Genomic DNA, 27,554 nt, shown 5'->3' with positions numbered 1-27,554 from the left:
AATTCTTGAGGTTCATAGGGTGTCTTAGGGAGAAATTTAGTCCAGACACCCCATTCCTCTGTAGGATTCATGAGGAATTGTGAAAGATCGGAAGAGACATTTTTTGGTATTGGCTAACTGTCTACCAGCAAATCAACTAAGCAGATAGAAAATGGCTTTTTTGGACTTGAATAAGTCAAACAAATGGTATCCAAGCCTGAGGCATTGGCTAATGTTACCCAAACATTGGTTTTAGGTTGACTAACTGGCAAAGCTACACCACTAAAAGCAGACAAAACAAACAAAGCAAAAAACAAACTTAACATCTGATTAAACGTCATGTTTCTTTAAAGCTATCCTTTGGCAAAAGATTCTTTTCTTAAATTTTAATTTTTTAAATGATTTCTACAAATATTCTTTTATATTTTCTCAATCTTGTTTGAACATCACCTAATGATGAGGCACAAAGGTACTTCGTGCCTTCTTTAAAATAAGAATGTGAGGATTATTTGCCAAAAGAGCTTTATGATAGTCTCTTTTTTCATACTCTTTAAAGTGACAAAACCTAAAGTTCACAGTTTTAGCAATGAAAACAAGAGATTGCAGGTATGAGTTATAATCTCTGCATAGTTCACGTCTGTGTACTTTCTTCTTTACTTGTGGGGTTGTCAACTTTTTTCTGCGTGTGGTATGGCTTCACGTTCTTCACAGGACGCCACCTGGGTCTTGTACCTGTAGAAACACGTGCAAACCCGTTGCCCCAGGTTATTAGAGGAAATGGATCTTCAATTTGTCCTGTCTCTGGATTTGTAATTAGAACTAAAGGATTTTTCTTTTAATTTTGCATGTGTGCTGTTGGAAAAATGTCTGATTATTAGCGAATTTGGTTCTGAAAAAGAGCTGTTTAAAAAATTTAAATTGTATAGTGCTTTATTCAAGCTCTGCCTCCCTGCTTTGTTGTTTATCCAAAAGGGATTTTGAAGTGTGGTGTGTTCTTTCAATGATTACTTGCCCTGTAGAAGAATGAGAAATATTGAAGGAGTGACGCACACCCCAATTCATTAAGAATTTATGTGGCTCTTTTGCTATGTAAGCTGGACCATTGTCTGTTTTTATTTCTTGAGGCACACCTAATGATGCAAATGCTTGCAGAAAATGCTGAAGTGCATGTTTCGCTGTTTCTCCTGTGTGCAAAGAGGCAAAAATCACATTGGAAAATGTATCCACTGGCAGACGGATATTTTTATATTTTCCAAAAAATGGCTATTTGGTGATATGTTTGCCACTCTGTCAAGAGCCTTTTGAGCCTCAGGAGTAAGAGTTCTGGGAGACATGATGTCACAGTCTCCTCTTAGTAAGTCCAAAACTGGGGCAAGTTCATCACTGGTGATCTCCAAAATTGCCCTGATTCAATTAATTTCTCCCAAGAGCTCTTGTAGATACTGTAGATTGTTGACGCAGGTTGTAAGTTGTATCTTCTGTGGCTTGATGTTGTTGTATCTCCTTGATGTTTTTGTATCTTCTTGGGCTTGTCTGCTCAGTTGGTAAAGTTAGGCATATCTTCTGAAGAAATGCTTGGATTATTGCTTGAAAATACTCCTAAATTAGGAGAAAATGCAGCTGATTCTCTATTTGCATTCTATAGGTTGTTTGTATTATGTAGATTTATGCCCTGTAAAGATGTTTTTCCCTCTGGCTTCAAAGCTGCATTCATGCTTTCTTCCCTTGAGCAGAAATCTTGTTGTCTCTGTTATTTGTCTATTATATATATTTGAAGGTGCAATAACAGAAGTGACCACAGGTGGCGCTTTAGGTGGAGGACGAGCAACTTGTTGATCACAAGATGGCACAGGCGAAAATACGTAGGCATTGTTTACGGAAGTGACCTAGGGCGCCGCCATTTTGCTGTATGGCAAAATGAAGCACATGTCCCGTGCGCAGTTTTGTAGCTGTATTAAAAAGTTTCGGAGCAAGTCTCCAGGGCTGGACTAACTCTGCAGAATTTTGCGTAAAAGCAGGCAGCTGAAGGGGGACCACGTGCTGCAGCGACGGGCAAAGTATCACATTCTGCTTCTCTCTTGCTTGTTTGGGGCGGTCCCGTTGTTTTAACTACTTCAGCCCCAGGTCGGCCTGCGCCGAATTGACCAGGGACGAACCCGGGCTTCCCTGCACCCCCCTCCATTATCTGCTTCACTTCTGCCGTATCTGCTGTGCTGGCAATTGTGTTTGGCATTTCAGGCAGCTTGCGATCTGTTACAAATGCCTTCTGTTCCGGAGTTTTAGCTCCCGCCGGCTGAGGAGGAGGTGGGGCCCCCTCCCCCCCCCCCCCCCCCATGCAGGCTTCATAGGCTGCATGCAAGCCGCATCGGTGTGAAAAGCTGCAGGCCTCTTGCTGCGCTGCTCTATCTGATTTTTGCTTACTATTACTTTATATACAGCTCTGCAACTGGGAAGAAGCTGTGCAGCTGGACCATTTCCACGGAGGCTTCTTATTAACTTACTAAAAGCGTCTCTCTGCGATTTTGACATAACTTTTCCCATTATGACTAGGATTAACCCTGAAGCATAAAGTCCATACCTGACTGTGACATCAGAAGTTTTCCTCAGTTCCCTCTGTTCCGTTAACTGTTCAGAAGTACGGTTCTGGTTCCTTCCACCAGCACTCTAGAGTCCGAGATCCTTTTTCTTTTTCCCTGGGGAATATTTTTCTTCCTTTTCCTTTTCCAGCTCAAAGCTGCTTTTTCTTCTTTTCTCTCATTTTCTTCAGGGAGTCCAAACTCTAAGTCCTGACACAGAGGCACCAGACATTCATTTTCTCTGTTTTTGAATTTTGAGGTTTTTTACTCAGAGTTTGGATTACAACGCAGGAGATGCCAGGCTTTTCTTCTTACTGATGTTTATTATTTCTTACCTTTAGCACAGCTGCATAGGGTGTGCTTTCTAGTTGTCAGGGTGGAAAATGGCTCCGAGTTCTAATGTCCAAGGCCATTTAAAGTCCAAATCAACCAATTATGAAATACCAAGTAATATGCTTTTACTTATAATCCAATAACTAACCTTTCATGATCTGCACTGCGGGTTTTTTGACCCAATACCAGAACACTCAGATTTGTGAAGAAGAAGGAGAGAAGATGAAGAACAAATCCACACCCAAAATCCTCCATATTGTTACACTTCTATATATAATTATATCCCAGAAACCTAAATTCTCTAAACCCAGGGTTCCAACATGCTACTATAGGCATTTTGGCCTGGAGAGCACATGGAAAGATACAAAGTGGACCTGCAGGATTCTCATCCCAATAGGAAATGGTGGATGCTTGCTACCACTGCTCATACAAGGAATCACAGAGGTGAGGCCATAGAAATCCCACAGAAACAGAATGTTGAAAATCTTATTTTGAAGCCTGACTGTTACCCAGTGAAGGATGAAGAAGGATCTCATAACTCTGAGAAATACTTTTGCCTCCTGCTCTGGGAAAGCATCGTCTTGTGGCAGTGACTTGAGCACACCTTACATGGTGCTCCTGAAAAACATCTGCTGGGAGGGGAAGCATTTAGGAGTCTACCTTAGTGTAGTTTTTACATGTGATTCAGTCTGGAGAAAAGGCAGACGAGGTGCTGCTAAAGGAAGCTGATCACCACTTTTGACTGTATGAGATGGGAAATTGTCTTCTGCAAGCCAGACTGCAATACGAGTATATCCAAGGAAATGCTCAACTCTGGGATCATCTCCTTCCCATATTCACCTCTCATAATTCTTCGCCATGCAAAAAGGAGCCCAAGAAACAGATCCCAAATACCAACAAGATTATGGTGGGGGTCTTTCTTTGTAGCTTGTAGAGTCAACAAGCTTGGTCAAAAAGACAACAGCAGCTAGATTAGTGAGGGAAAAAAGAAATTCCAGTGGAAAGACCAAACAGCATAGCCCTTTTGAGTCAGCTCTGTGTCTCACTTCTTAAAAATGCAGCCTGGCCACTGACACACTGCTAAGGGAGCATCTCCTTACGTGAAGCCAGCCTGTGTCATAGAGTGTCCCAATGAGCTGACTAGCAGGGTTACTGTGCAGCAGAAGAAATAAAAACGGTATAGTCATCTGTATTAGAAAAGACAGAGGAAAAATCCTGGTGCATGCCAAGAGAAGACAAGACTAAAGGTTTGATTTAAAACATCCTCTCTGAAAAAAACAAGTATAAAAAACCCACCCACCACACAAATTCCTGAACTCCACTTAACAAGTAGGAAGAAAATACATGACAGTTTCAATGAAAAGGAAAAACCCAACCTTATCTTCCTGTACATGCAACTGTTTAGCAGTGACTTTGGGCTATATCTGAATGCTCCTACAACCCAAACTAAGACTGACACATCCACTGCATTTGAAACAATACACTAAAATTGCAGCATTACCACCCAAAAACCCCTGCCCACACACAAAAGTTAAGAAATGACTTTTGGAAGATGCAAAAGGTGGACTATCGAATTTGTTCTTCAGTGCAAGCAAGCCATTAAGTGATTCTTGCTGACAAAAAGTCAGGTTTGCCCAAGTCTGCGCAGTAACCATGTGCAAGGCCTTTTGAAACTGCACATGTGAAAAAGAGGCATCAACATGCAGTTTCTTCTCCTGATAAGTGTGGCACCAGTTTTACTCTGTTTCAGCATCATTTTCCAATCCCAGGCTGACAGGGCCAGATCCTGAGCTGGGCCAGATGCTGCAGTCTCTGACTGCAGAAGGCTCTCTGATGCTCCATGCATGAGCTGAATGGAATGATCTGGTGTCTTGGTTTAAAAGACAGGTGTCTGCCAAGGAAGGCTGGAGCCTCCGTTGAAATGGAAAATGCAACCCTCTTCCCTCCGAATGATTATAATTTTGAAATTAAGGGGCTTTCAGACAAAGATATGAAGAATAGGAATAACAGTTCTTTACTTGTATATATATATATTTGTATGTATGACAAGGCAAACAAACAGCAATAACTATGGCAGTAACAGCAAACAGAACCACAAACTCGGCTGTCGGGCCCTTTCCCCTTCAGTGCAGTTCAGCTCGCAGCCGGCAGGGGCGTTGGCGGCTCCTGGTGAGCAGGGCAGGTGCGATGGTTTCCCCGTGGCTGCAGGGGGCACTCCAGAGCGAGCTCGGGGAGCACACGGCAATGGCTGCCTGGGATCCCGGGAGGGGATGGAACAAAGGCTTCACAAACCCCCTGGGCAGCCGATCCCAGTGTCCGGCCAGACCCTCAGGAACAGCAGGCTGGAACAGCAGGGACGAGCACAAATCCCGAGTGGCAGATGAGATGTATCAAACTCGTTAGATGTGGTGGGCTGGACACAGGCAGGACGTGCAGGGCTACAGAGTGGTGAAGGCTCGAAGCAATGGCAGGGGCAGGGTGGCCGTGGCCCGGCTCCCAGCAGGGCAGGGAAAGGTGGGCTTGGGATCCTGGGGTTCTACCCGAGGCGCCCAAGCAGATGGTGGAACGGTCCCTCTTTTAGTAAGGTGGGGTGTTAGGGTCCCAGTGCAACAGCCACTCCAACAAGCAAGCTCCACTCATGGTAGAAGGAAGGCAGCCGAAAGCAGAAGCCTGCAGCAGCAACAAACTCCCTCCACAATGATGGCCGCCCTCCTCTCCCTCCAAATGCTGAGAACACCAGCCAGCCGGGGGCTGTACCCAACCCCTTTCTTCCGAGTTCAAATCTCGTGGTATCCCCCACCCTACACAAGAAAACCCCAGGAGAAAGAGAGTAGCCAGTTGGACCCCTCCCCCTGTAGCCTTTTGTTTTTCTTAAGGACTCAGTAATTTGTCCCCCTGGCAACATATATGGGAAAAATTCTTTAAGATAAAAAGAAAATAGCAGGAGAACTCCTAAAACACCAACATCTGGATGGATCCATACATTGTCGATGTGTCTACAGTACCTTCCAGGGCTTGACCCATGCAAGACCAATTTCAAAATAATAGAGCTTTCTGTCAATAATCAGCAATTACTTGTTTATGGGAAGTCAAAGAAGGACTAATGTCATCACAGATATGTTTGGCTGCATCCAGATCTGACAGAGTAAAACTTGGCACCCAAATGCCGTTTTGTGCAGAACAGAGCCTTTGGTGTTTGACCCAAGTGAGGGAGAAATGAATCTGGAAAATAACCAACACCCCAACGTTGTTTTTCTCAGCAATGTTCATCATATCCCAGAGAGTGCAGATGATTTTCTTTCCCCTCGCTGTGCACAGCAGAGGCTGGGGAGCTGCAGGAATGTCTGTGCCTTTCTTCGTCCCCTCAGTCAACATGCCCCGGAGATCAGGAGTTTTCTTCAGAAAGCTTTTATCCACTTGAGCACTACCTGGTTTGTTAGCTGTAATGTGTACTCGGCTGCCAACACTCCTCACTTCTGGAGTGGATGACACAAAAAGCTGTTAAAAATAATTTTAAAAGCCAATTTTGACAAAGATTGAGAGCATTTGCTTGATAAATCAGGTTTTAAATTGAACCAGTGAAACTGAAAATGTTTTCCTCCCTTACCTTGACATAATTCCTCCACTCAAAAGTTTTATAAAATTCTCCACTCAAGAGCTGTATACAATTTTTGCTTCAGAGTAATTTCTGTTCACCCTCTTTCCCCAAGGAGGTTTGAACAAGATTTAAGAATAGGGTCAATTACGAAGCTGCTGGTACAAATGTGAGGTGAGACCTTAGAATCACAGAACAGCCTGGGTTGGAAGGGACATTAAAGACCATCCAGTTCCAACCCTCTGCCATGGTCAGGGACACCTTCCACTATCCCAGGTCGCTCCAAGCCCCACCCAAACAGGCCTTGAACACTTCCAGGAGTGAAGCAGCCACAGCTTCTCTGGGCAACCTGTGCCAGGGCCTCACCACCTTCACAAGGAAGACGTTTTTCTAATACCTAATCTAAAGTGCATTTGAATCAGTTAAGTTTTGCCTTTAAATGGTTGGCATCTTTTGTCTGCTCTAACATCCACATGCCATCCTGCTTCCAATTTTGAGGTGCAGCATTTCCATTTCTACTTTTTCTACTCTATTTTACGATGTAAAATGATTGCCTGTGGATACCCCAAGAGTTACCAAGTTCTCCAGCTTTCTATAGTGTGTTACCTCCCAGATGACTGTGTACTCATAAGGATTAAGAATGCAGTGGCTTAATAATTCACAGCCAGTGCAGTATTTCTGACAGACAGACATTGCTATAGAGAACTGGAGAGCACAAATACCATATCTGTATTTTAACATATGACTAAGGGTAAGATCCAAAAGCTCACAAACTAGCAACCTTTACATCTGTATCTGGAAAAAATCCAGATGATCATGAAAAACAGAACATTATAATCTCAAAATTTCCACAGAACTACTGAAAGTGGGAAGATAGATTTTCTTCTTAGGAAATCAAGCCTGATGTCTTCCAGTTTTTTGATTGGAAGAGATGAATGAAGCATGAAGCAGAGGTACTTGCTCTTGGGGGTTTACTGAGCATATTCAGGCCTGACTGAACATGAGGAATTTCAGAGGGATCTAAACTATCCACAGTAATGGGCAATAAAAAGCTCAAAGCTGGTAAGAAGAGGACATGGACTGAAGGAAAACAAAGTCATGAAGTGCTCAGAGCTCATAGAGTATTAAGGAAAAAGCTAAAGAAAGCGAGCCAAGTGACACTGTAAATGTGTCAGTGAGGATTGCTCTTGAGAAGGAAAGACAAGACGTAGATAGGGAATGGATGATACATAAGAATCAATTAGCATGTATAGACCTAAATCAGTGGTGCAGCTACATTAAATGAAAGTGATGACCCTACAATTAAATAAACAAGTGTTAGAGATGCATGGCTAATTTACATTCAGTCAATCATACTCCAACACACTGCCTCCTCTCCTCTTGCTGTGCACATCAAACCTTCAAGCAACAGACAATCCACTCAATAATTTGAAATGCAAGAAATACAGCTAAGAACATTATCCCTGTGTTCTGAAGATGTATAGAGCTATTAAGTGACTTAAATCTATGCAAAAAGCCCACAGAGGTCATGGAATTAAGTCACCTCAGTCTCTGAGTTCCAGCCCAGCAATCTGATCCTGACTAATCTTCATTGTAACGACAACAGTGCCCTAAGAATTCTCTTCAAATCCTCATTTCCAAATCCGGAGTTCAGAGGGTTAGGATTTTTAAAGGAATGCATTTTGAAATATAGCTAAAACTCTGCCTAAGACTATTTACTTTTGCAAGTGAAAAAATAGATCATCCTGAAATAATTAGGAAATAAATATATCCTGGAAGAGTTCACAACCTTAAGCTGAAAATGCTGTCAGAGACCCTGTCAGTAAGAGAAATAAGAGGCTTAACCTCCAATGCCTCAGCTTACAAAGGCGAGCAAGTAACAATAAACTTCTGGCAGGTTTATTATCCCAGCAGTTCCACAGCTGTTCAAACATCCAGTTTTCCCTTCCCCCTCTCCTGTGGCTTTGGCAGAGCATCCTGGCAGCTCCTCTCTCAAGTAGGCAATCCTGGTATGGGCAGGCAAGCAGCCAACTTGCTACTCCAATGATGCAACACAACACCACAAGGGGCATCATTTGGGAAAGAATGGGGTGTTCTCATTATTTAACTACTAGTCAACTTATCTGCTTGGAGAATATTAAAATGTCAGTGTAATTATGACATTGAGACACCACATCAAAGTCAGCTCCTTTCTGCTGATCACCCCAAGAGGTGCCTTCTGAGGGTGATACAGAGGAGTAAGCAGGACCTTTTAAGCAAGGCATGGGAGTACAGAGAGATGACTCATTAGTTTGATTGATGGAAGCCAGTTTTAACCATTTGCTTTTATGGAGCAACTAGGCCAACAGCACAGCACCTGGGGGAGTTTGAATCCGCTTGTTTGTGGTATCCTGGGATCACACAAAACATCTGAACCTCTTTCTGGGACTTCATTCAATAGCTAGGGGAGTTCAACCTCATGGTATAATCTCAATCCCCCAGAGGTCCCTATTCCATCAGTAACATCAGAGAACAGACAGAGCCTGTAGTCCTTCAGGCCATACGGAGCAACTGGGATCCACCTTGGATACCTCCAGTGCTCTTCAACACAAAATATATTTATTCTCCTTTTAAAAGTGTAATTTTGACTTTGTGGAAAGGTGCAAACAAGACTACAACTGCAAACCAAGCATTTTGTTCTCCTGGAGAGCATGATGGCAAGGATTTATGTATTATTAAAATGGCTACATATGTTCTTTGCAGCACTGCTGGCTCAATTGATATCTGAGTTTCTGCTCCCTGCCTCCAAATTTTGGTACTTTTCTCAAAGGTCTGGAACGACAGTTACACCTCTGCAAACCAGAGCTCAAAAATAACACTTAAGACTTTCTGACATCTTCATTTTCAAGATATTCTTACAGCATATTATCCTAGTAAAGGAGCAATCCATACATCTCTAACCAGAACTGTAGAGAGATCAGTTACTTTCACAAACTCACGTCTGTAAAATGGCCTTAAGAGAAGGTGGCCCACAGCTCTTCTGTTACCACATCTTGGAGGTTCAGATTTAGTCAAAAGCACTGTCAAAACCAGTGTGCCAGGAGCTAACTGAATAATGGAAGTAATTTTCTCCATTTCTATGACAGAAAAGCCCTCTATTTGGACAGCATTATTTGCAGCCAATTATTCTGCTATTTCCAGCAGTGCTCCAGGGAGCTGTGTTACTTCTCCACAGAGCATAGGAGCTGTTCATTAGGTTAGTCTCTTTTAGTCTCCCAGTTCCTTTTGCTTGCATAATTTTCACCCTGCAGTGCCAGATGACAGGAGATTTAAGTGCTATCTGTTGCTCTGTATTACCCCTCATAGGACTTTGGAATGTGTCCCAACCAGGGAAAGAACAGCTTTTGATTCTTGGATTAGGGCATAAAGTGCCACAGTTTATCGTAACAGTGGAAGCGTGGAGAGGAATAACTGGCATATTCAGAATGCCCCTTTAGGGAAAAGCTCAAGTGACACTGCCCTGTAGCGGCATTTGAAAGTTCAAAGTCCATGACTTTATAAATATATTTTGGCAAGAACTTGCACTGTTCTTTCTCCTTTGTAATGACTCCATGGTTTGTCTCTAAGACTACCATATCTCTGACCTGCTTGCACTGGGATTACTAGTAGGAGGATCACAAATTTAGTTAGTCTCATATCTGTGCAGCATTTAAAGTCAAGGAACACTGGGTTTGGCCAGTAAGACCACCACACCCAGTTTTACAATTTTCAATCATATCTGACCACACCTTTTAAAATATACTTGAAGGAGAGACAAAGTTCCACCCTATCACTGTTGCAATAGGGAACTGAACTCTGACTTCAGGTATTTTCACCCTGCTTGAGCAGGGAGGTTGTACCAGATGACCCCACTAGTGGGTCCCTTTCAACCTTAATCATTCTGTGATTTTCAGGGTCTTCACAGCAAGCCTGCTGAGTTTATAATATTTTATTTAATTTAAAAAAGAGCCCTGGAAGTGCAGCTGAAACCCTGAAAGTCAAAATATGTTTATTCCTTATTTACTCATTACCCCAGAAGTAGATCTGCAGTACAGCAGACAAAGCACTTTTGTGAACACCACATGTGTTACCTGTGACCAATTTAATTCATCAAGCTCTAAACCACAGGTCAGTTGGTTCTATTACAACATCCTCAGGGCAACTTATGTTAACTGAAGCTAACTGAGAGCCTCTTCATCCTAAAGAGGACAAATACAAGCCTTTTACTTCAGCTCAGCAGAACTCACAGGTCATCCTAACAAGAGATAATGAATCCCAGTAGGTGTGAGTGAACCCTACCTCTTTAAATACTCATTTAACCCCACCACAGCTGGTAATTACAGTTTTGGGGGTGAGGTTGGGCTGGTCTCTTTTCTGTCCTTCTCCAAGGTAGTCCTAGTGAAGTGGCCTTGGACTCTATCTTCTGGAGAGCCTAAGTGCTCCTAATGAAAGCCTCTAGGAGATCTCTCTCATGCTGCTCCTCGAGCTGTGACTCTGAAGACCTCACTCTAAGAGCTGGAAATGTAAAAACTAATTGGATGTGCTGGGCTGCAATGCCCGAGTACCCCAGAACAGCCAGTTCCCCTAACAGAGAAAGTGAAGTGAACCCATGCCAGGCTGCCTGTCTTGGACAAGTGGAAACATTGACAACAAGGCTATTTCCTTCTTGAGGCTTTCTGAGGTGGCTATTAGGAGAGCTTCTCTTATGCAGTCACTCTCTTGAACCCAGTCTCTAAATAACTTTTGAAAACAAACAGAGGAGGATTTTAATTCACTATCTCCATGTGTGAAAGGTGGGAGAAGTTAGTTAATTGCCAGCATACCAGAGGATTCAAGGTCTTCCATCAGAGCAGAAGGCACTAACCATGCAAAAGCTCCAGTGGGAAGGGTTCTAGCAGTCCTCTTCTTTCCTCCATTGAAGCTGTGCTTAAACATTCCCCAATAATTAAGTATGCTTATGACTCTTAAAACATTTAAAGTTCCTTAAGGGAAGAAGGTGTGCAGAGGCCTTGATCCACTGTATTTTTTATGTTTGGGGTTATATTTTTTATGTAGAGGTTTGAATCTTATCTTCTCCTCCCCCTCGCTGTCTCCTCAGAACAAGCCTGTGAATACTCTTTTTCTCCAAATAAAATAATAATTTAGGAAACAGAACAGTGTTTGTCAGAAAGAACAAGGGTGGAGACTAAGGGTGCCAGCATGGTGGATTGTACCACTTTAGGACACTTTTGGAAATCATCACTCTTGTCATATACTGGATCCAATTTCAGCAAGAGTTCCAGTCTCTCCTGTGGTTCCCACAGGGCCAAACAGGCAAGTGTTCCTTGAGACTGAGGTCTCAAGGAAGGAGAGGGTGGGCAAAGACACGTTGTTAGGAAACGGGTAAACCTCAGACTGAGCAAGTTGCCAGCATACTCTTGAATATGCCGTGGAGCACCACTGTGGGATTGTGCAGGTGTTTCCATGGCCAGGGAGAGACCAAATGGATGATACAATAATCTGCAACTTAAATTTAGCTGCAATTCCAGAGGGATAGTCCGATAGCCTGCTTCCCAAGCCATTTCACTTACTGGACCTCAAAGATCCCCCCTGCTGGAGCTGCTTTCTCTGAGGGTATATTGTGCCACACATGCATTTCAGGCAGTTGGTGTTTAGTCCCTCTTCACTGATTCTGCCTCACATCCTGTGTTCCCTGGCTGAGGTGGGAGACTTTTGAGTGTAGAAGCAATTATTTATCTCCGCCTAAGAGAAACTTCTGAGTATGATCTAACTTAAGTGCCTACCTGTAGGCTGCACAGCTGCACAGCTGAACTTGCCAAACACAGAGAAGCAAATCAGGCACCAAACCCCTGCCTCATTTCTGGGTCTCCTTCCTCAGATGGCTTCTGAGCTTCTCAAATCTCTGCATTAGAGGGAGCCTGCACATCTCTCCAGCAGCTGAAATCTCAAACAGGGAAGCAGAGTGGTAGCAAAAGACTAAGCTAACATATAACGGGGCCAAAGGAAATTGAGTGTCAGAAGCACAGCTTTGAGTCTAGAAACACAATCAAAGCCTGAGGGAAGAGTGTGGCAAATGCTGGGGTCAGCAGTGCAAGTGCAGAGCAAAGCTGGACAGTCCCTGAGCAAAGCACAAGGCATTGCCCAGACCAAACCAAAGACCAGTGTCTGCTGAGCAGCTCAGGAGGTATCAACTGACTCCTTCAACTAAAGCACAGACACAAAATGGAGTGGCCTTCACTGCAAAACCCCCTGATCAAAACCGTATCACGCAGCAGGATTTCTACTTCACCTTAGTATCACATGCATCAATCCTCTGCAAAACTACTGACCCAGCTCTTAGACCACCATGTTACTGCAAGGGAGAATCAAAGAGCTGGGAGTGCTCAGGATAAGAGCTGCAAGGTTCACACTGCCCAAATACGTAACTGCCAGCAGATGCATTATGGTATTTCTTTAAGAATATAAATATACAATGAGGATTTTCCCTGAGAGGCCATATTTTCATTTATTTAGGAAACAAGTAAGTTGAATTATGATGGAATCTCTCCATACAAGAGATGCTTCAGGAGCTGACAGTACAGATTTCTCAGAAGTGCCACATTCAGAGCAAATTAATACAGCCTTGAAAGCCAATTTCAAGACAACTCTCGCAGACACAGGGTATTGGCTGAGGAAACAGTGAAACAGAAAATGAGACATCATGTGACATCAGGACGCATATTTCTGTTTATTCACCTTTCTTCAAGAACTCTAACTCACTGTTAGGCAAAGGAGTGCATACAGGATGTACAAGAAAAAGATTAAAAGAGACTTCTTTATTATTGTATTCTGTGGCATGAAAGCCCACAGCCTTTTGTATTTGTTTGTTTGTTTGTTTAAGGATATGTTTCTACTCCAGCTGAGGTGTTACAGTTCAGAGAACAACCTGTCATCTGCAAGAAATCTCTTTAGAAAATTAGAAGAGAGCACAGCTATTTGCTGGGCTGTTTCACTGAACAAACACCACAAGCTGCACTAGTAGCATTTTACCAGACACTTGTCAGTTTATGAACTCCTAAGTTTATAAAGAAATAGGAAATCCATCTGCAGGGTGACAGGGATGGGGAAAAGTGGTTGGAGTTGCTTCCCCCTCAGCAGATTCCCACCTGCTGTAGGCTTGTGTTTGTTCAGTACAACTATGCCAGTTCAGTACTGGCAGAGGTTCTGCCCAGGCATACACAGCTTGCCCACAGTCCAACTCACTACCTTCATAACTTTCATATATAATATTAAAACCCACGGTTTGTCTCCTAATATGCTTCACACGATGCTCCGTCTGTTCACATCCACACTGTACACTGATGAATTGGAACAGCCTCGGCCAAAATCAATGAAAATGCCTTCAGAATCAATCGACTCCAAAATCTGATCCACTATGTTCTCAGGGCTGGAAGAGGGAACTGGAATCAAGGAATTGTCTCTGTCTAGGTCAAAAGACCTGTGTGGGTCGCCCATTGAGTGGAAGAGTCCTTTCTGTTGCTCAGCTGTGCTGAGTTTGCTGGAGCACTGCACAGACCCGGTGCTGGGCCTCTCCTGGTCTCCTGGCAGTGAGCTTTTCATGGTTGTCATGGAGCTCTTGGAACCGTTGTCCATGATGGTGGTGAGGTTGGAGTACCCCTGGAGCTCCAGGCAGGAGGTCATTTCTGAGACAGAGTGCCTTCGGATGCCGGTTCCATTGGCAGCCATGCCCTCAGTTTCATACTCAGCCACTGGCGTCAGCAGTGGATTGTTGTAGCTCTTCGAACGCACCACAGGGTTCTTGGCAAGGATGTCACCCGACTTCGAACGCCTGAAGAACCGCTTCTCTGCAAACAAAGATCCAGAGTAATATCTGCAAAGTCTCCTATTACGGTACTAATAATTATGAGTGTTCAAAAGAAATGTGAAGTTCTGCATATTCATAATCTTTTCTTGAATGAAACTTTTCTAGAAGAAGACATTTTGCTGTATTGTAGATTGACAGGCTTCAGACTTCCTAGATTTCTTTAGCATACTGAAGACCCCAAATCTATCTTTACAAATAATAGCTGAGATTCCCTTATATTCACACAACTTCAGCAGCTGGAGTAAGACAGTAAATACTGCAGGAGTAGTGATATACAGTTGTAAATACTTCCTTTAGACAAGCACAGAAAGTGCAATTTTGTTCTTTTTCAGGCTATAAAAGTAGTGACTCATTTCTAGTAGTTGAAATTTAACTTTTCCACCCATCCTGGGAAAATAAAGTCTCTTCAAATTTGGAGCATGAGGATTAAGACAGGCAGTTTTTTCTACTAATTCTGGAAAAACTTTCAAAGCATTGTTCAGAGACCACACGGGAGAGAGCACCAAGAGTGTTTGAAAATGTTAACTAGAGGGCAGTGCTCACAGAAACCTCTTTTTGGGGGAGCAAACCTGCATTCAATCCAGCAGTGATTGCCTGAATGCTGTTAACCAAGTGGGATTTTCCCAGAAAATAAGCGGCAGATGGCAGCAAGTAAGCATGGAGTTCCCTCTCTGGCAATGGTTTAGTGCTGGAGTGTCCTGGCAGTGTGAATAGAATTACCATCATGAGCAAAACGACTACCATTCAAACTCTGTGCAGGTCTCAATGCTCAGATTCACTTGTGCTATAAGAAAAAAAAGTGGTGTGAATAATAGGTCTCACTTTTGAAGCTTTCTTTCTGCTACTCTCACTTTGCCATCCCATGAAAGGGACACAACTGGAGCAGGAGATCAAATTACCCTCTGGAAGTCAACCACAGCCACTGCAAATAAACTGCTTTAAATCAGGATGCTGGTATATGTTCCCTGCAAACTGTGCAATTTCCTTTACATATGCCAATCTCTTATAATTATGTTGTTGTGTAATTATGTGCTTACCTGGACACAAATTCCAATCATATGCTGTACTACTAAAAAAGCCAGTTTCTGTATTTAAGATTGTATTTTGCAGTTGTGTCTGCCTCAACAATGAAATCATCTGATCCAAGTTCATTTTTGGACTTTTTGTTAGGAGTTTGAGTTGGCAAACAGAAAAGGTTCCTGGGGCTATGAACTCTGGTTTCTCGTCACAACATGCCACATGCTAGCAAAATAGTTGAAGAGAATTAGATGCATCAGTTTAAAAGAAGCAGCTGCTTACACACTCAGCTCCCTTGGATCCAGGTGCAGTTATTACAGTAAGACCCATTTCAGGGATATTGCTACATCTACAGCCCAGGCCACAGCAAAAGGAAGTGCCCGGTCCACCAAAACCTTCCCATCTTCTGCAGTCACATAGTAAGACATTTATTTACTAAAAATTCATTTCACTGGTGCTTTATTCTCTTTGGGTGCATTTTTCCTATCTTGACATACTAAAGCTCATATTTAGAAAATGCCAATTTGGGGCTCCATTTAAATGCTTGTGGCCTTTTAATGACAAGCAATGAATACAAAGTAGTAATCATGAACCATTTTCCATAAATAACTGGCCTGTATTTATTCACTTGAAACTCATTGTTTCTTAAACACTTGCTGTAACATGTTTTGCCATTTAGCTTCAAGGGAAAATCAACTACTTTATTGGCCATTTCTGACAAGCAAACATATTGAATTGACTGCACAGAAAATGTGCAGTTGAGCTTAAGTTCCCTTCTGTCTGCTCTATTCAATCAGGCCATCACCGTATTTACAATAAAAGACTCAGGTACTACCACATTTCCTTTTTCATTATGCTGGTAGTATCCCCCTTGTATTTTCAACAGATTTAATTGCTATATAGGCTATTCCACCTTCATTCTGGCTAAATCTTGCCATCACAAAAGTCATCGAAGGCTTCAGAGCTCCAACAATCAGAAAATAAGCTGAAGGGGACTCAAGCTGACACCAGGCCAGCCCACGTTTCCCCCTTGCTCCTTAAGGATGCTGATGTACAAAGTGCCTCAGCAGTAAAGATTCAATAACCTTCAGAGGCAATTCATGTGAAATTAGAGATTTTTCCTTCCATATAATTTGAATTTCCCCTGCTATGTGAGATCCACTCTGTATTTCTTACCTCCATTGGGATGGAGAACAGCTTATTACATTCTACTCTGCAGAAAGCTTTTACATGCTTGAAGGCTTATGTGTTAGTCTTCTCTAAGACAAATTCCTACTTTCTTCCCTAATTTTAACAGCCTTGTACGATCTTTGTGTACTAATGAACACGATTGAAAATTACCTACTGAGTACTTTAGAAGTGGCTTCTTGCTTCTTCCTCTCACTGTCCATAAAGCATCCTGTGTTAAAGCTCTCTCATTAAAAGGTAGAATGGAAATTCTAAACACACTCTAGATTCATTTTACTGATTTTTATTACTGAGCACTCTTATGATGATCAGCTTTCATCTTTTGCCACTGCAAGTTTCACTGCGATTCTGCACCTTGCAAAGAGCATAGTCTTAGAAAAAAAGCCTGATGTACTCATGTGAGCACTGGCAGTCACCTCTTGTGTGTGCCCTGACCCTGCATGGAGCAAGGTTTTGGGAAGTCCTCTGTGCTGTGCCAAATGGAGTCTGTGTTATTCTTACCCAAGATGCAGGCAGAGTGCGTGAAGGGTCCATCACTGGAATACAGACCGTATGTGCCCAAGTAAGGAGAAACAACTTTCTGGATCAGGGATTCCAGTTTCAAATAATCTTCAGTCACACCTTTCGACTCATGAACCCCCTGAAAAAGAGGAAATACCCAATATGAGCACTGCCCCCTCCAATCACAACCTCCCGTTGCTCACCAGGGCAACCAGAGAAGAACAAGCATTTTCACTGAGTGAAAGCAAAGGTGCCCTGCAATGTGATCCTGGTTTGCTAGTACAGCTGATTCCTCTCCTGTAAAGCCAAGAGATGTGAACCAGACCAGAGCTACCACGACATTTAAATCCAGGAAGGTACATCCTACTTTGTGCACAGCACTCAGGGAAGGATAGAGGACATGATCTGTGAAGAGGAATTAAAACCATCCCTGGACTTTTTGCTATTGCAATTTTACAGTGACTTCCTGAATGATAGCATCTGATACCACAGGGTGTCACTGCCATCTCAGCAATACCAACACCGTTAAGAAAAAGGTGAAACTGAGACCCTCAGAAATATTTCTTCCAGGATATTTTCAACAACCAATGTTTACAGTAAAGAAGTTTGTTCTCTTTCCTCATCCCTCCCCTGGCACTTACCATTTTCCAGGCAAAAATCACATTATAATTAGCATGGTAAGAGTCACCCACAGGCAAAATGTTTAGCCTTTAACTGTTAACTCTGCACTTCCACCCACAAGCAGGCTTTGTTAGTGTGAGAAATGAGACAACTCTTAAAAAGATTAATTTATTGAAAACAGAAAAATTGAAAAATTACAGAAATTAGAAAAATATAAAAATTTGGGATCCTATGGCTCAGTAGATGGTATGCCCCAGGAGCGCAGGGATTTGAGATCTTCTGGCTGAGACAGCACTAGACCTCAGGTAGAGAAAAAGAACTCGCAGTGCTGGGCTGACTTTTAGCTGGTCCAAAGTCAGGAAAAAAATTATTAAAGGCTCCTTAATAGGAGTATGCTTTTAACAGCCAGCACTGGCATCCACCACAGCTAGCCTGCAGAGAGCGAGAGAGGAAAGAGGCCCTACCTCTCTGCCTCGTTGTTTTTATAGTGTCTTTGCTCTGCCCACAGCCCACCCACAGCCTGCCCCTTCAGTCTAAAGCGATTGGTGCTTTCCCTTTGATGGATCATCTCCGTCCACCAATGGCTCATTGCTGCCAGAGGGGTGGTACTAGTTGAGACAAGGGAGCTAAAATGCCCCCACCAAAACCCAGGTTGCCATGGAGCTTGCCCCCAGGGCAACGGCTATGGGCTAAAAATAGCTGCTGGCTGTTAGAACTGGGGGTTTTGGCCTTGGAACCAAATGCAAGTAAAAACACCTAAAAAAAGTATTAAAATACATCCAACACATCTCAAAACACTTGTAAAAGTATACAGTAAACACAGGAAAGGTAACTCTTATGGTGTACCGGTGGTTTGAAGTTTGAAAAGGGGCAAGTTGGTGATTTTTAACTGGGGAATTTTTAACTGGGAAGGGTGCAACTCTCTTAATAAACTACTTTGAACAATTGAAAACACTGATAATGGAACTGGATTTTTGTACCTGGGCTGATGGGTTAATTTTAAGATTCAATCTAAAAATATTTAACTCAAAATTAATTAATTAAAGCACTTAATATGCAAAGACCAAGCACAAATAGGGATTTCATGTATGACAGGCTGCAGAGGTGACAGAAAAACCCTGCAGAATTGTATTCTCCCTTTAGCTGCAGAGTGCGTGCTCCTGTGTTGTCTGAGCAGAGCCCTGTACACTGTGTGTAGGATGCCTCTTGCCATATGGAGCAAATTCACATTTGCCATGGGCTTGACATATCATGTCACAGAATTAATATCCTAAATGCCATACTCAGCAAGAACTCTGCTTGAATTTAGCCATTTCATTATGTGTTCCTGAGTTATTGTAAAAAGAAACACACTGCTCCAGAGAGCAATATAAAGATCAGATGAGTAAAATTGCAACACTTCCTTCAGCATGTGAAAGGATCCTGACGTTCAAGATGTGTTCACAGCTTAGTATTACTCACCAACCAGAGTCTAGAGTGACTCTCAGATGTGTTTCTGAATGGCTGACTCCACCACCCCCCCCACACCCGCTGCTGCGCTGCCTCAATGCTGCCTCATCACTTGATAAAAAGTTTATGAATGGAAAATTCATAATGGCCAACAGAGAATTCAAATTAGGACAAAATTTGATTTTGGACAGAATTTGAATTCCAGTTCTGTTGGGGTTCCTCCCCCCTGCCGTGGGGTCCGGGGGAGGGGACCCTGGGGTAGAGGCACGGGGTTTCCCTACTCCCTGGTGAATCCTGTTCCCCATTGGTTGTTTTGTGTTCTCCTGCCCAGGAATGGCCATGCCGGTCCTGTGATTAAGAGTTCTTCAGCAGTCGTCTGGCCATGCAGCTGGAGAATAAAGATGTTTGAAAAACATCTACCAAGAATCAGTCCCTATTTCTTTTCCACGGGCCTTGCTGTCTATGTTGCAGAAATCCCCACTGCAACACAGTTCAGCAGTCTTTAAATAAAAAATAACAATCTTTGGTGCTATGCCCTGAAGAACTCTGGGACAGCCACAAATACAAATTTGAACACAAAGGCATATCCAGTGGATCCAAAAGCTTGCAAACATCGAAGGAACAGCAGAATGAGCCCACAGCTATACAGCCAGGCAAAAATAATATTGGAATAATTCAGAAGACTTAATGAAGGAGCAAGTGTTATTTCCAAGTCATTACTGGCCTACTGAGATCTGTTCCAGTGTTCCTTTCTGGGATTTAGTCAAGCCCTCAGAAAGGCAACATGCCTGCTATCTTACTACATATTCACTATCCCATCATGCAAAGGCCAGGGTTTAAGACATCCTGCTCCAGGCTCCCACACTAAATACCTCTGAAACTGGTCTCCTAAACATGACATATATGAGCGGCAGAACCCAGTGGTATTTAGCATTGCTCATGTCCAGACTTTGCTGTAGAGCTTTATTTACTTTTCTACCATTTTGGTATTTATACTTGTGAAAGACAGTAGCTAAATATCAGCTGTGGAGAAAGAACCCTGTTGCGTTCCACTGTGGGGAACTGTGAGGAGTTCTTTTAAAAACAGATGGTCTTGAACGAAATTAAGTCAACAGAGACAACCTTCTATCTGAGAACCGTTTATTGGTAACAAAAAAAACCCAAAAAAACCAAAACAAAAAAAGAAGTTGCCCGACTAAAGAAGGCTAGAAAAGACAGAGAAGAAGGAAGAAAAATGGAAAAGGAATGGGGGGAGAGAGCAAGAGGGAGAGAGGAGACACAGAGGGGTAAAGCGGGCATTACCACCAGCAGGATGGGGAGTGCCGTTGACATCCACGTGGCAGGGGGTGTATGCACGCTGCCTGCTGGGGAGCCTGTGCGGCTCTTGGAAAGGCATGGCTCCACAGGCATGGTTCCCGCAGCGACAGGCAGCCAGACATGCGGTGAGTTAGCGAGCGCTCGGGCAGGAGGTGCAGGACCCAGGATGCAGGGTCGCGGCGGGGATCACGGCAGCGGGCTGGATCGGAGGCAGGTGGCTCAGGCAGGGATGCAGGGGCAAATCGCCAGGGTGGCAGTCAGGGACACAGGGAGACAGGACAGGCGGCAGCTGGGACGGGCGAAGGGGTAGGGCAGGACACAGGCTACAAACAAGACTCAGAGGTCAGCTGGTGTCCCACCAAGTGCCCAGATAGAGGGAAGGCAAGTATGCGAGGGTGAGCAAGCACCAGCAGGGGCAGGAGAGCCAAAAGGTAGGCTGGACCCAGGGCAAAAAGGACAAAAGACAGGCAGGGCAAAGGAGCAGACGTCAGCAGGCTGGAGCCAAAGCAAAAACACAAGACTCAAAAGGTCCCCAGACTCAAAAAGCCCCAACTCAAAAAGCGCCAGAATCACCAAGCCCAAATGAAAACTAAGTCTTAAAAAGCCCCCAGAATTTTTGATGCAGTTACTTTTTATGCCCTCTGGCTCCTCCCAAAGTCTGCCTGCTGGAAGGACACCATTGGCCCAGTCCAACCTTCCACTGCAGTCCATTGGTGCTTTTGCCATCTGACCGGAGTTGTTGTTTCTCCTTAAATTGGGCATGTATGGTCTGTACAGTGTCTTTGGTGTTCACCTGTTGACTGCCTGTCCCATGTGAGACATGAAATGGTTGCCAAGGAAAGTACCCCTGGAGACAAGGCTTTCTCCCATCTTCTTCTGGTTGCCTCCTGCACATGGCATGTGTGTAACCCCTCTTCCACATGCCTCTGACAATGTGAGACAAAGTGGTGAGACAAAACTAAATTGGCTCTTCACAAACCCCAGTAACTCACTAGTGCCATGCTGCCCACGAAACAACTCCTACCACCAGCAGAACAGTATGAGTAACAGAAGCATCCTTGCCCAGTGGCACCTTAACACTGTCTGATTTCCTATCAGCCTTCAGAATTGAGGAGTTCTTTTGGTTTTTAATTATATGTTCTGCTCTACACTCCTCTTCCCCTGATGAACTCCTCAAAAGCCAGAGCTATATTCTGTATGGACTGCTGCTCTTGCAGGTATACAAGGAGGCTTGCAGCAGCTCTGCTGGGCTGGGATAGGCTCCTGTGGTAAGTTGAGAGACTCAACCCCCAAGCTACAGCCACTGGGACAACCCTCCATGATGGGGCCAGGGAGCTGTGCAGGGCACAGACTTGCCTCATCCCCACCACTGCTGTCCTGCAGCTGCTGTACCTGGAGAGCCCACTGGCTCTCTGCTCCTGAGAAACACTCTTCTCTCAAAATCCCAACTCCCTCACCACCTGCATCATCTTCAGTCTTGCCCTCAACCTTCACTCCTGCTCTCTCAAAGCAGTGCTAATCTCCACCTCTTTTTCATTTCAGCATCTTTTAGTTACCACCTTCGCATTTGGAAAGGATTATAATGTAATATTATGACAAGAGTCTGCCCTACTCTAAAGGCATGGGAACAATGGGGATTTGAGTCCTGAATATGTGAATACTGTTGCAAATGGAAGACATCTATCAAGAACAGACACATGTATTACTGCATGAAATACAGTACCCAAGTCCCAAACTTCATTAACCTTAATTAAATGGTTTTGAAACCAAAAATTTTTCTATAATAGTTCAAATGCATTAGAAGGGCCCTACGCATGGCTGGTTTTGATATGTAAACATGCAAACACTCCCAGAAGGGCTACATCCTTAAAGACTACAGGTTATTGATGTATCTACTTTATGAAGACACTGCCCCACCTGCTGAACTGCAGCACCAGCCACACGCGTGGGCTCCACTGCTACACTCAAGTGTGGCACTGGAATAAAACTTTTCTTGTGTTTGGAAACAAAACCCCATAATCATCAAAACCACAATCATTCCAGCAAGTATGGATGCACCAAAATGCTCAGGTTTCCATCCCTGTTAATTCTGTAAATTAACTATGAACTCCTACTGAGCTTCTGAAGGGCACAAGGGCTTCTTGTGAAAGCACAAAGGAAAGAATAAATGAGTAAACAGGTATGTTCAGAAGAATAGCTGGGGGATTTGTACCTAACTACAAAAGGCCACAGCCTCCTTTTTTAGTATGTACAATCATAGAATCAGAGAATGGTTTGGGTTGGAAGGGACCTTAAAGCTTATCTCATCCCATCCCCTGCAAGGACACCTTCCACTAGATCAGATTGTTCAAACCCCATCCAACCTCGCCTTGGACACTTCCAGAGGTGGGGTAGCCACAGCTTCTCTCGGCAACCTGTGCCAGGGCCTCAAGACCCTCACAGGGAAGAATTTCTTCCGTATATAGGATTTCTTTAAGCTTTAAAGTCCTGGAGGCCACCTCAGGCATTTAAGGATCTGAAGAGTCCTTCTCAAAGATAACCTTAAAACATGTTCAACGTTCATTACTTTAACCTTTTATATGCTGTTCACCAAATATGGAGTGCTTTGAAGATTTTTTTTTAATGAACTTGAGTTTTAACAAAAAGTACTTCTAAGCTATTATGAACATTGTATCTAGGCACAAGCTACCTGACTTGTAAAGCTGCCAGAAACATAAATTCTATTTTGAAAACATTTGCCACAATTTTTCTTTAAATAAATAAATTTTTGAAAGTCATTAAATGTCCTTGTTTTTTTTACCATGGCAATAAAATAACCACAATCACAGATCTGTACTTCTGTTTCCTATTACATTAATTTTTCCCACCCTGTTCTTCCCTCAAAGCAGTGAACATGCAGGCAAGTAATCCTGCCATTGCTCCTGCTCGGTGTAGGATACAAACATGCCTGCAGCCTCTGTCCCTCTGCAACCAGATGGTCATTGCTGCAAAATCCCCCGGGTTCTTTATTTACCATTATAACAGAAATACTTTGATTTTTGTTTTTAAAAAGACACCTAACATTTCAACAGATAGTATCAGCCCTTCCAAGTGACTGTAAACAAGGCTGCCCAAGCCCAGCCCATTGGGGAGGTGCTCTGGCTGTGTGTCGAAAAGGAATCCAGGAATTAATCACCTGCCTTACACCACTTCTCACTTGGTGTTGGCTACTTCCTTTCCTCAGGCTCTGGTAAGAAACCCAGACATGAAGCAATCCCCAAAGACAATGACAGCCATGAAAAACTATTTAGGCTGCTGATAGTTCGGTATATGTCATTAGACAGCCTGATTAAACTGGATGCAGAGTTTTAGGCTTCCCAAGCTCTTGTGAGCAGAGGTAGGATGTGTTATGTTCCTGTCTCGTGGAAACCTGGCACATGGCAGAATGTGAGTTGGGTTTGTGCATCCTTTGCTGCTTATTCCTCTCACTTCTTACTCCAAAAACTGGATGTGAAGCTGCAGATCTCCTTTTTACCTGTATTAGGGAATAAATAGGTGGCAAATCCCTACCATTAACAGCCTGCACAGACAGACCAATAATGAAATAAAACTGTATTGGGTTTGCATGGAAAAACTTTGGTAGCAGCGTGGGGGGTACAGGGGTGGCTTCTGCAAGAAGCTGCTGGAAGCTTCCTCCATGTCTGGCAGAGCCAGTCCCAGGCAGCTCCAAAGACAGATGTGCTGCAGGACAAGGCTGGGCCTATTAGAAATGGTGGTAATGCCTCTGTGATAACATATTTCAGGAAAAAGGAAAAAAGTTTTTGCACAGTTGTAATTGCAGCCAGAGAAGAGCAGAGTGAGAATATGTGAGAGGAACAACTCTGCAGACACCAAGGTCAGTGAAGAAGAAGGTGGAGAGATGTTCCAGGCACCAAAGCTGGGATTCCTCTGCAGCCCATGGTGCAGACCATGGTGAGGCAGCTCTGCTCCTGCAGCCATGGAGATCCATGGGGGATGCAGAGATCCACCTGCAACCCATGGAGGTGACCCATGCCAGAGTGGGGGAATGCCCGAGAGGAGGCTGTGACCCCATGGGAGGCCTATGGAAAGAGGAGCCCATGCTGGAGCAGCCTGTCCTTGAAAGACATGGTAGGGTGACCCACGCTGCAGCAGTTTGATGGGGGAGTGTTGCCTGTGGGATGGACTCATGGTGCAGCACTTTGCAGAGATCTGTTGCTTGTGAGATGGACTCACATTGGAGAAGTTCATGGAGAACTCTCTCCTGTGGGAGGGATCCCACGGTGCAGCAGGGGATGACTCCTTTCCCTGAGTAGCAGGAGAAACAGCGGGTGATGAACTGACCGTAACTCCCATTCCCTGTCTCCTTGTGCTGCTGGGGTAGGAGGTAAAGCTGGGAAGGAGGAGTGTGGGAAGAAGGTGATTTTAAGGTTTTATTTTATTTCTCATTATCCTGCTCTGATTTTGTTAGCCATAAATTCAATTAATGTCTCTAATTAGACTCTGTTTTACCTGTGATGGTATTTGATGACTGATCTCTCCTGGTCCTTATCTCAACCCTTTTTCACATTTTCCCTTCCCTGTCTAGCTGTGGAGGTGAGTGATAAGAAAGGCTTTGGTGGGTGCCTGGCATCCAATCCACTACATGGGAGCCTGCTCCTGGATCACAGAGCAGCTTCTGCCTCACTACTCTGGGGAATTACAGCCTATTCACAAGTGCTTGCTAGGACAGCACTATGTAGAACAAAGATGAAATTTTCTTCTCAAGTATTTTTGGTGGCCACCAGCAGAAGAATGGTATATTCACCACCCCATCCAACTGCCTTGAAATCTTGGTAATTGGTGGGTTACACTGATGAAAAAATGATTTACCCTAAAAATCCTGTAATGCACCAGACCAGAGAACTAAGCACAGAACTCACAACAGCTGGAGACAAAAGAGCTACAGCTAAAGCTATCACATCCTCTGGCCATCAGGCACACCTCAAAGGGATGTCTCATATATGGCAAGAAACAAGCCTGGCTGCTGGCTGTTCTTGCTACCCAGCTGCTTTTCATTAATGTTTGACTTATGTAATTCCACTTCGGGGCCTTAGCTGGATCTCCATCTGGCCATCACTCTCTCATGCCTGATTCCTTCCATTTCAACCTTTTGCTTCGTCCCTTTGACATCAGCTGTTTCATAACGCCCCACATCCATCCCGAGCTCCTCTTTCAGCAGGCAAGCCAGCCCCCTGTCATCTGCTGAGCTCCTCTGCCACATGAGCCTCTCTGCATTCACCTTTACCAGAGGCTGCTTCACTTCTGGCTGGACAACTGCACACATGTTGCCTCAAGTAACTCGTCATTCATCTGTGTATGAAAATCATCATAAACAACTATTAAACACCCAAACTGATTTTAATTGACCAGAAGTAACTCAGTGTTTTGCTGAATACTTCTAAAAGGTGACAGATTCTGTGTTTTCCAGTTCTGACTAATAGTACCCACCACCTGTAACACCTAGAAATGGTGGTATTGCTCAGTTGCTTTTCATTTCCCTCTTTAGCATAGACTATTAAAAGACCATTTACTTAATAATTTATACACTGAATAGTATCTCTAGTGGCTAAAGGTACCCTGAAAACTGGACACAATGGAGGAACTACTTCATGACCACCTGAAAATTGTGGATGTGCTAAATCAATGACTGGTCATTGATTAAAGGCTGGAGCACTCACCTTGAGCTTTTACACTTCAGCTGATCAGCACGTGTACATGAGTAAGTATTGGTGCAAAGGATTGTCTTCTGCTTCAACTGACAAACTGCTGCATAGCTTTTAAATAAAAAAGAATAAAATGAAACAAAATCTGTGTTCCTCCAGACCTCGGGGAACAAACAAAGCAGACCTTCTGGACCCAAGCCCCAGGCCCTGCCAGGAGCAAACACAGCACCAAGGGACACACAGCATGTCTTGGTGCTTAGGTTACCAACTTCTGGACTCAGGAAAGAAAGGAGGAAAAGGCAGACTTCTGAATTATTTAGCAAAGTCATTTCAGCAATGATCATTATTGGTGACTTAATGGAACAGAAGAGCAAAGTTCTCTGCCCATGGACAAGAAGTGACTGTGTATGGCTCAGCTCATGGCCACACAACACACTCTGAACCTCAGTCTGCTGGGGCATCCTCCATATGAGGACACAGGGGCACCCTTGATGCCTGGACTCACCCTTGTCTACCAACAAAATGCTGAAACAGTCCTGATCTGGTGCTATGTGAAAGGAAACACTACCAGAAGCATTTACAGGGTCAGTTCTGAGAGCAAAGTGAGGTCCTGGCCTCATGTACTGCCCTGTCTTAACCACACAGGCAAACAGCTAAGAAATGTAACTATTTTCTGCTTAAAAGCATCAGATTCCTTGGAGAAAAGAAAAACCCAAACAATCACATTTCTTTCCTTAACCGACAACAGGTGAGATCAATATGACAGAAAGAAACACACAGACAATGGTGATAATCTGACACATATCGGATAAAAACTGTTGCCCAACCACTCCCAGAGAAAACTGAAATTAAAAGTCACAAGGCAGACACAGAGTAGTATCTGTAGTGAAAACACATTATTCAGCTAACACTGCTGGTGGAGAATTGATAAGGGCGTGCAGACTGCAGTGCACACCCTGGTGACCACATAAACAGCAAGATCTGCTGCTTGGCATAGTCAAAGAGAGAGCAATAGCCTTGCTTGTGAGGCATTGTCCTGGGTTGCAGTGTATTCTATTACCATCCTCAGGAGCTGTTGAAACCAGGTGGGGCAGTGTTTCCTTGCCTCCTCCCCCCAGACTATCTTTCTGTTAATTGCCCATCATTGTCCTGCCGCCTGACTCAGAGATAACTCCCTCCGGACTATCTTCTGTTAACGAGTCTAATCAACACTTTGCCTCATGACTCATTACCCCATTGTGAGATGCTCCACCCAGAGGGAGGAACCAAGCATCCCATTGTGGATATAATCTGGGACTCTGACCACCAGAGACAACCCTTCCCACTGGATTTCCAGAGGACAGGAGCTACACAGCCACCATTGGACTTTCTGAGGAAGAGCAGACTCTTTTACT

At 43.8% G+C, this 27,554-nt stretch overlaps 2 protein-coding genes and 1 long non-coding RNA gene across 16 annotated transcripts in view; 1 reads left to right on the top strand and 2 right to left on the bottom strand.

The window, feature by feature from the left end:
- Positions 1-27,554, top strand: part of LOC125324980 (hapless 2-like) — a 56,729-nt gene that overhangs the window by 14,466 nt on the left and 14,709 nt on the right. For 2 of the 10 annotated variants that reach the window (XM_048301567.1, XM_048301570.1), the window contains exon 3: positions 2,418-2,567. The exons of 4 other annotated variants lie outside the window; for them this stretch is intronic. In XM_048301567.1, the coding sequence (XP_048157524.1) occupies positions 2,418-2,548 (131 nt within the window). In that variant the 3' untranslated portion in view covers positions 2,549-2,567. Of the gene's footprint in view, positions 1-2,417; positions 2,568-12,379; positions 12,875-19,472; positions 22,779-26,319; positions 27,267-27,554 lie in introns of those variants that run through there. 4 more of the 10 variants (XR_007203164.1, XM_048301565.1, XM_048301566.1 and 1 more) reach the window with 4 other exon arrangements.
- On the bottom strand, positions 305-2,643 carry LOC125324981. Its single transcript, XR_007203165.1, has 2 exons — positions 2,558-2,643; positions 305-711 (listed from the first exon to the last, which is right to left on the bottom strand). It is a non-coding gene; the product is annotated as an uncharacterized LOC125324981 (long non-coding RNA).
- Positions 13,205-27,554, bottom strand: part of PRR5 (proline rich 5) — a 105,099-nt gene continuing 90,749 nt past the window's right edge. For all 5 annotated transcript variants that reach the window (XM_048301557.1, XM_048301560.1, XM_048301558.1 and 2 more), the window contains 2 exons: positions 17,072-17,210; positions 13,205-14,345 (listed from right to left, as the gene is read on the bottom strand). In XM_048301557.1, coding sequence (XP_048157514.1) covers positions 13,801-14,345; positions 17,072-17,210 — 684 coding nt within the window. In that variant the 3' untranslated portion in view covers positions 13,205-13,800. The remainder of the gene's footprint in view (positions 14,346-17,071; positions 17,211-27,554) is intronic.

The sequence above is a fragment of the Corvus hawaiiensis genome, chromosome 4, assembly GCF_020740725.1.
Source record: "Corvus hawaiiensis isolate bCorHaw1 chromosome 4, bCorHaw1.pri.cur, whole genome shotgun sequence".
In the NCBI taxonomy this organism is placed as follows: Eukaryota; Metazoa; Chordata; class Aves; order Passeriformes; family Corvidae; genus Corvus; species Corvus hawaiiensis.
Note: the sequence above shows the minus strand (reverse complement) of the source record. Positions and strands in the feature narration are given on the sequence as shown.